General features: G+C 34.9%; 1 protein-coding gene across 1 annotated transcript; it reads right to left on the bottom strand.

Moving 5' to 3' along the window:
- Positions 1–3,041: 3,041 nt before the first annotated feature.
- Positions 3,042–8,839, bottom strand: LOC112791752 (uncharacterized). Its single transcript, XM_025834704.3, has 10 exons — positions 8,006–8,839; positions 7,315–7,800; positions 7,065–7,222; positions 6,804–6,887; positions 6,653–6,705; positions 5,986–6,067; positions 5,647–5,754; positions 5,338–5,461; positions 5,111–5,196; positions 3,042–3,685 (listed from the first exon to the last, which is right to left on the bottom strand). Exons 1-10 carry the CDS (start codon positions 8,373–8,375, stop codon positions 3,464–3,466), a joined length of 1,773 nt encoding a protein of 590 aa, XP_025690489.1. The 5' UTR covers positions 8,376–8,839; the 3' UTR covers positions 3,042–3,463.
- Positions 8,840–9,068: the final 229 nt, after the last annotated feature.

A 9,068-nucleotide genomic window follows, 5' to 3' on the forward strand; every position in this document is an offset into this window, starting at 1 on the left:
TAGATGCTGTATTTTATCAAAGGTATAATAAGTAAGGGATTAATTTTTTTCTAAATGCACTGATTTTGAATTTTTTTTGTCTGCAGATACAAATTGGAATTTTAAAGAAGAAAACCGTTTTATAGAGAGAGAAGAGAAAAAAAACGTAAAAGAAGAAAATAATAACTAACTATAAAGTGGGTAGGTAGTTAGAGAAATTTTAGTTTTTAAAATTTAAATTAATTTTAACTATAAATATGTATCCTAAAAAATAGGGATATGTTTTAATTAAAAATTAATTAAATAATATTAAAGGCTGATTAAAGGCTGAATTTTATTGTACAAGTAGCATTTTCCTTTTATTATATATGCACTGCTAGCTACTTTTATAATTTCTCTAACTGTATAATATTTCCATCTCTATTTTCCCTTTTATCTTAATTGATAGCTTTTGTTTTTTATTTTTCATTTTTATTTTTATATATAGGTTAAACAAATTATTGTTGGTACCAAGAAGGGTGGGGTGTAAACCCTGCAACATATATAATCAATTAATCATATTTATATTCAACTAATTTTGCTTGTTTCGTTTTCTTAGACACAGAGGTAAGCCTTGCTTATAATCCGGAGGGTTTTGGTAACTTGTATTCTAAAAACAAGTTAAGTATATCATAATTTTTTTTAATAAAAGTTTTTATAAAAATTAATTTTTTTTATTTCAATGCATTAAATACATTAAGCATTAAAAAATTTCTATTATCATATTTTTAAAATATGCTCTTAAAATATAAATGAGTTAAATCTTAAATAAGAATATAAGCTTTTCGGGCGGTGCCACCAAAAATAAAATTTACGTTAAAACATTCTCATTCAAGATATTTAGATTAATCGAAGAACTCCTACTGTTAATCATCTTTTATCCGCTGACGATTCTATATTTTTTTGCAAGGCTAACCCTCAATCTTGTGATCATATTTTGGAACTTTTAGAAACTTATGAAGAGTTTAGCGGTCAAAAAGTTAATTTAGATAAATCAGCTGTCTTTTTTAGTAATAATACTCCTGCTGATATCCGAATCTCTCTTGCTAATCAACTGCATATTAGACACATAGGAGCTCAAGACAAGTATCTTGGGCTGATTAAAGAGAAAGTTAGGAAGAAAGTGCAAGCGTGAAAAAGACGCCTTTTGTCATTGGTTGGAAGACATATACTTATCAAGGCAGTGGGAGAAGCATTGCCTATTTATTCTTTATGTTGTTTCAAGCTCCCAGATACTCTTATTAAAGAGATTCACAGTATTTTAGCTCAATTTTAGTGGGGTCAGAAGGGTTCAGAACGGAAAATGGCTTGGGTTAGCTGGAATATTATGACGAGAGCTAAAAAAGAAGGTGGTTTAGAGTTTAAAGATTTAGGAGCTTAGAATTTAGCTCTATTGGCAAAACAGTATTGGAGAATAGTCAAATAACCTTAATCTTTATCATCCAGAATGCTCAAAGAAAAATATTTTAGATACAGTAATGTAATGCAAGCTAAGATAGAAATATTACCTTTTTGGGGGTGGCGGAGTGTTCTTGAGGGTCGAAAAGTGATACAGAAGGGTCTCAACTGAAAAGTTGAAACCGGTGATAATATCAAAATTTTTGGAAATCCTTGAGCTTTTCCTCCATATCTATACTATGTTCTCCCTTCTGACGCTAATTCTGTACCAACTCAGCCTTTATTTGGGGCCCGTGATTTGATGCTACTTGGCAAAATATAGAACCAAAATTGAATTGAATATAATTTTTCAAAAGCGATGAGACAACGAATTTTTGCAACTAATATTAGTGATGGAGAAGGTGAGATCATTCGGTCTTTTAACAAGAATAAAAAATATCATGTATTTTCAGGATACTAAATAGCTTATCTTTTTCATCATTTATCTATAGACATATGCCCTAAATTAATGAGAAACAAGGAATTATGGCGTGACCTATGGAAGATGGGTCTTTTCCCAAAAATTCAATTTTTCTATGGAGATTCCTTCACGGCTCAATACCAGTAATGCAAGCCCTCCACCATCATATAACCTCTATCCATCCTATGTGCCAGCTAGGGGTGGAAAAAGGCCAGGCGGCCTGTCAGGGACCTGCAGCCTGTCCTGTGTTTGGCCTGACCTGACCTGGCCTGTTATAAAATAGGTACAGGTCCAAACTCTTTTAAAAGCCTTAGTACATTAATAGGCCAGGCCCAAACTTACTAATTAGCCTTATAGGCCTGGCAGGCCTGCCTGGGCATGTTAAAATATAATTAAATATATAAATAATTATTTATTATTAATAAAATTATGAGATATTTTAAATTTATTATATTTTATTATAAATATTTTTGTATATTTTAAATATGTTAAAAGTTTAAAATTTTTTATAAATATTAAATATATGACATATTATATATAACTATTTTTATTAAAAAATAATGTTTTTAAATAATATTTTTATTTTTATAAAAAAAATTATCAGTCCTTTTAACAGACTTCAGGTCAGGTCAGGCTGAATAACATGTCAGGTCGGCTCAGGCCAATAAAAGTCTATAAATCATTGTTTTTTTCGATGCCCAATTTCAAAAGAAACATGAAAAAAATATAATTTACAGAAGAATTTTTATGCTGGAGAAAAGGATCACTTTTATCAAGCTTGGAACCATGCTCAACTCCTCCATCTTGCGGCTATTGTGTGCTGGTACATCTGGAATGTTCGTAATCACCATGTATTTGAGAAGGACTCTTCATCATCGGATTCTATCATCTACATTTAAATTTCTCCAAAAACTTGCTGCTATCCCACATTAAAGTGCTATTTCCTTTTCTAAATTAAATCTTTCTTACTCTTTTGAATTTATTTGGGAGAACCCCAATTCTGTTTATATTAGCTCAATAGTTGGACTTTTTTTGCAATTTTATTCATTGCTTTTTTTACAATTTTATTCCTAATGAATAAAATTCTTTGTTTTTAGAAAAATAAAAAATAATTATACAACTCCATTAACTAAAGACTAAATAGTAGAGTCAAAATCATACGCTATGCTAAAAATGTAGGTCAAATTGACAATACGAAAGTATACAATAAAAATGAATAAACTATAAATACGATCCAAGACAGTGTGTGAGTAAAGTTTCAAAATCTCTCGGCAACGCGAATGGAATTACCTATGTTCACTTCCAGTATCTATGTTCACTTCCAGTATCTAGACTAAGACTGCTGAAAAATGTTGACAATTGACCAAGGCATCTATAGGTGTTTCGTGAGTATAATGGACAATCTTGTACAATTGTATGAAGATAACCTAAACCTCAAAAGCATGTGCAAAAATAATCAACCCTTTGGTTTATCTCTAGTTCTGTTTTCTACCTCCTTTTTGGATCGGGAACGGTAAAGGGTAACCCTCGTTTATTCACCAATTGTACAGAAAGGTTATAGGCAATGTTCAACCACTTGAGACTAATTCAATCCACTTTGTGAGAGATCTTGATATAATTTAGGAGCCGTTTCAAAGCATTGCCACTGTCAATGGCCTCTCTAGCTCTATCCAGGGAAACAGACACGTCTTCTGCACCATCAGCTCCAAGCAAGTGATCCACCATGCCAGCATTCAGAACAATTCGATCATACGCTGGTCCCTTTTCTCCACGAAGAGCTTCTAAGCCCAATTCAATGTTCTTTGAGACCTTAAGTTTCATACCGAAACAAAAATTGTCAGTCAAACAACTTTGGCTCTCGCCACCAGAAGAGTGGCTAAATATGAGATGCTTATTACGAGTGATATTATATCATATCACAGAACAAAATCGTTTGGAGAGGCAGTAACAGTTGAATACAACACCAAAAGAACAAAACTCTCAACAAATCCAAAATAGATAGATCAAACTATTAACATTTAAATAAACTTGGTTATTCTACACATTAATGAGAAAAGCAGCAAAAACATACATGGATGAAAGACTATTTAAGTATTACAGTTACTGTTCAAACATTTGTTTCAAAGCTGGGTAGAGTTCACAACAGAAGAATACTTCAGAGCCTACGAAAATATAATTAAGACTAAACTTGGGAAGAGATCATTCTAATAGCTCAGAAATTGCAACCACAACATATTTTACTAGTATTCCTTACTAAAGTTTTTTTTTGGGTCTCCATGGAATTAACCACTCTTAATCAGGTCTTATTGCAAGGAACTGGCCTAATTTGATCCAACCCAACTGAGGTCTCTGAAAAGAGATAGAACTCCCACAACCAGACCCCCCCCCCCCCCCCGTTTTTTTTTTTTCTCTCTCTGCTTAAGGACCCAAAGTACCTCCCACCTCGACTAATCTCACATTCGCTTTCCCTACCTTTTACATTTTGATAACCGTTTCCTCACTTTGAATTCAGTCTATTGCTTACAACTATTAGTCTATTACCACTCCACTCCATTAACATTATTAGACAAAATTCATGCGGTTGAAAGGACATACAAGCTTGAACAGTCAACTAGTCTATTAATCTGCTGCATAATAGGAAATGAAAAAGTCCCGTGATGCCCAATATAAAACAGGTGTTGCCAAATTAGAGAATTTGCATATGTATCCGGCAGAGGTTTTATCTTCTATGGATGATGTCATCAATATAGAGCTGGTAATTTAAAGAAGGTTTCTTTCCCTAACATAGTCAGAATGCTTGGGAGCTTCTCTGCTACATGAATATAAAATGCTTCAGGTTTACATGTGTAAGTTTTAATTGGGTAATTATAGGGGTTCATCTTATTGATTTAACCTTCTCCCGCTTGGCTCTTCCCCTCTCCAATTTTACTCCTCCTCCTCCTTCACTAACTTCAATCATTATCCCTGAAGCTCCTACAATTTTCACATCATCTGTTTCAACTAACAAACAAACTAGTTCTTTGTCAAGAACTAGTATTAAATAGTTTCTCACTGTCCCATATATGTTGAACTTAAAAAGCATTGTAATGCTTGATATAAAGAATAAACATCACTACAAGCAACAGAAAAATTTAGATCATGCTATTAAAGAAAGCGAATAGCGAGCATATTTCTTCCATGTAGATGATGCAGGATAGAATGGCACGAAAAAGGAAAACACCACAAAAATCTTACTGATCTATCAGTTCTTGGTGTGTCTGTAGGTTGGAAACCATAGTCCTTAGCATTAATCTCAAGATGAAAACCTTGACGTGTCACTCCTGAAAAATGAAATAAATTGTTTAAGCAGAATATGGCATTGGACAATGCAGTCAACTAAGTATTAGCAAGTTTTAGCAGTCCAATCAGATAATTTTTTAAGCAGGTAATATTATAAGAAAACAAAGAGGCCAAATACATACCACCAGGTTCAGAAGTGGATGGAATGTTAAGTGAACGGAACCCTGAACAGTAGTTCACAGGAAGTCCCTTGCTTACATTAACTGATCTCAATCTTGTAGTCATTGAAAGAGCTCCTTCCTCTCCCTATAATAAGAGCATCCCCCATAAACTAAGATTACATGAGGTGACTTATCTTGATATATATATATATATATATATATATATATATATATATATATATATATATATATATGACAAAATTATGATACAACATAGTTTATCGGGGAAAAAAAAGTCAAAATGGTTCACCAACTCTGGTGAATTCCAACCTTCACAACTAAACCAGAATGTATACCCCTTCTTTTCATGAGCATTAACAATGGCTCTTCATAACCTTCATGGTAAAATCCAGCAACCATAGCTTCCTTACCACTGGCCTGTTTTAAAAAATAATAATAAAGAACAGCTTAAATATAAGAACAGGTAGCAAATCCCCCCCTCCCCCCCGGGGGGCCCCTTTCCTCCTCTTCCCACATCCCCAAACAAAAAAAAAAAGAGAACTAATTGCATATTATCATTATGGTACATCATACCTAAAATTAAAGATAGTAAACTAAAGTAGATGAACAGCTGCTAACAAGATAAGCTACTCGGACTCGGGGTGCTACCTTTACATATTGTTGAACCTTTTCAGTCGTTGCAAGTGGAGGACGTTTCTTTATGTGCTCCCTTATCCTAACTAGAGAGTAGCTGCAGAAAAAATAACAGGTTCAACCAACTTCATTCTGACATAACTGTTATAATGAATATACATATAGATAGCAAAACCATAATGGACATTTCCAAAAATAGCATTATGATTTATGTTAAAAATTACTCATTTTCATTTATTTCGCATTGTTAATTGTTCACACTATTTCAACTTTCAAGACATCCCTACAGATTTTAGACGATGTAAAATAGTACCCAAAAGTTTCAAATATAGTAGTAAGGTCCCTATTTGGTACTTATGATTTCACTTCAAATAGGAAGCAACTTAGCCCTAGCTAACAGGAGATATTTTACATTGTTTGAAAATCAAAACTATTTCCCATAATTTTTAACTAAAGAAACTAAATTGAATCAAGAGAGAAACTAAAGGATAGAAGGAAAGTATAGTAGAATATTCCATATGTCTACACGAAGATGAATGACCAGGACTGAGCTTCTTTACTTAATGGAACTATCTATCAACATTTTAAAAACTTCAAAAGGAAAGCATATAAAGTTTCCAATAAAATCCCCTCCAAAAGTTAACAAGGATTAGAGTGATAACATTTGGTGAGATTTTCATACAGAGATGGACGAGCATCACGCTGACTTACATAAGCAAAACCAACTTCATCATCCTGAAAAGAATGCACAAAGATATTATATACAGTGGCTAAAAGAAGATACTAAAAAAAATATTGGTGGTGCAACAAATATTTGCAGGAAACTGAAGGACCTCAAGAAGTTTCTTTGCCTTTGAAGGGGATAAACTTATATTTGCCCCCATATACTTCAACATCTGCTCTTCAGTTACACCCCCCTGAAAGCCAAATGTTTATTTCATAAATAAAAAATTAATTCCTTGGATGAAATATTAAGGTAGATATGCTGCGAATAATACAATACAATGTGCATGGACAAAATTAACTTCAATAGCACAATCGTAGTTTGGTACTAAAACAACCACGACATCCAATAGGGGAAATAATTGACACACCTTGGGTGACATCCAGTCTACACCATGAAGTAGACAAGATTCTCCATAGCAGGATCTAACTGCAGCAACAAATAGCGTGCTCCTGAAGAAGCGTGTATTTCCATCATAAGGCTCACCATAATGAGTCAGGGATCTGACATCAGCAATAGGAGCAGGGCCTGATAATCAACTTATAATATATTAACAATAAAGATTTAAGAGAAGTGGCTAAGTTCTGGCCAGAACCAAATAATCAAATTAAAACTAATACCATATTCATCATCAAATGCAAGGCAGTATGCTTTTAGTTCACGGTCAGTTTCCCTGTTCATGCGTTGACCTATTAGAAATGCGGAAAGCAATGCCTCACTTACTCCTTGTGGTGGTTTTCCATCTCCTTCTTGGAAGGGTAGAACTTCCTTCAACACACCTTGGACTTCCTCAAACCCAAGATGGCCTCCAGCCAGCACTTCCCTAAGAGCACCAACCAATCTCATCTCACTGGTGCCATTACCAACATATTGTGGCCCGATTGAGCTACCCAACCCCATCATCGATCCTTCAGGGTCCGCCACAAATATCACGTCAGAAGGAAGTGCCCTGACTAGAAGTGGCCAGAAAGTCTTCATAGCACGTGTTTCCCCCTCGCTCCATTGCGTCGCTTCTGGAAATGCATTCGCACGGATTGTCATCCCCGCAAAAAATGCTCCAAGTTGAGCTTTTGAAACTTCGTCTTCGTCTTTCAGCTCTCCCCTAGCTAAGATTAAAGATAACATATTATCAGAAAAATTAGCATGTTCGAATTTGATTAGATGAATAGCAAAATAAGTTAATCCATACCAGGAATGAATTAAGCTTTTGATTTGTCAAACTTAGCATAAATTAGTAACATGTAAGAATTGGAATTCCGCTATGATTACAAACGACTGTAACGCAGTGAATGGAAGGAAAGGAAGAAGAACCTGATCTCAGAATTGTATCAAAGACCCTGAAAGCTTGTTCCTCGTCGAGTGGGCGAGTCTGCGTGGGTCCAGTGCAAACCCTAGCCTGGGCTTCCAACACCGTTTGGTTCGGCTTCGGCATTGCTGGATCACGGTACGAGGAAGATAGAGCCGGGTTCCGAAAATCGAACTCAGGGATCTCGAACTGCTCGACTGGGGCGGAATCCAGCACCGCTCTCGCCGGCGAAGACAACCTCCGCACGATCCATCGGCGGCGACAGAGCTTGGGGAACGGCAGAACCGGTAAGCGAGTGGAGCTTCGGGATCTATCGGCAAAAATCGAGCGCGTGGGAAAGAGCGAAGAAGGTTCTAGATTAAGCAGGACTTTCATGGCGATGACTGATAAACTGATGCAGCTATTTTTCCTTGGAGATGGTGCAATGAATGAAAAACTCGAAGACAGTTTGAAGTGAAGAATGAAGATATAGAGGATTAGGATGAAAGAGCAATATGCAAATTTTTAAATCGAGTGGAGAGAATGATAGCGTGCGACGCAAATTAAAATGAAACCATGTAGTCTGCAATTTACTGCTTTATGATTGGATGACTGGCTCAGGATTAATACGTGGTTTTGTGTTTATCTTCGTTCCAGCTTGGAAGGTTCACCAAAGTCTCTGCCCGATGTAATCAGCAGCATCAGCAACTTGCTTAAACGAGAATAATTAATTCCACAGTTCAAAGTTGTAGCAGTAAAGTTATGGCGACTCAAAGTAATTTGCTAAAATGTCATCCCTAACATTACATCACTTAAGTCACTTCTAATTCAGCATCGTCTTTAATCATCCTATTTGATATAAAAAAAAAACTCAGTCAAGCATCTCATAGGCTATATAGTAGGGAACTAGGGCGTATAAGAACGAGTGAAATTGGATTTATCCTTGCTCGAAATAGCTTTAAATAATAAATATTTGTTATATGGAAAATAATATTTTCTATAAAAATGTTATTAGATTCTTTAACAAGCTAATGTTCTATAAGTTAGACTTTTATTATTGTAAAGTGCTAAAATATTAGAATCGATGGA

Source organism: Arachis hypogaea, chromosome 3 (assembly GCF_003086295.3).
Source record: "Arachis hypogaea cultivar Tifrunner chromosome 3, arahy.Tifrunner.gnm2.J5K5, whole genome shotgun sequence".
Taxonomy (NCBI): domain Eukaryota; kingdom Viridiplantae; phylum Streptophyta; class Magnoliopsida; order Fabales; family Fabaceae; genus Arachis; species Arachis hypogaea.

Excerpts from the sequence above, each read along its gene's own strand:
- LOC112791752 (XM_025834704.3), bottom strand. The coding sequence starts at position 8,375 with ATGAAAGTCCTGCTTAATCTAGAACCTTCTTCGCTCTTTCCCACGCGC. Across the intron at positions 5,755-5,985 it reads AGGTTCAACAATATGTAAAG|GCCAGTGGTAAGGAAGCTAT; the intron begins GTAGCACCCCGA and ends TTTTTAAAACAG. Across the intron at positions 5,462-5,646 it reads ATTCTGGTTTAGTTGTGAAG|GGAGAGGAAGGAGCTCTTTC; the intron begins GTTGGAATTCAC and ends CTCTTATTATAG.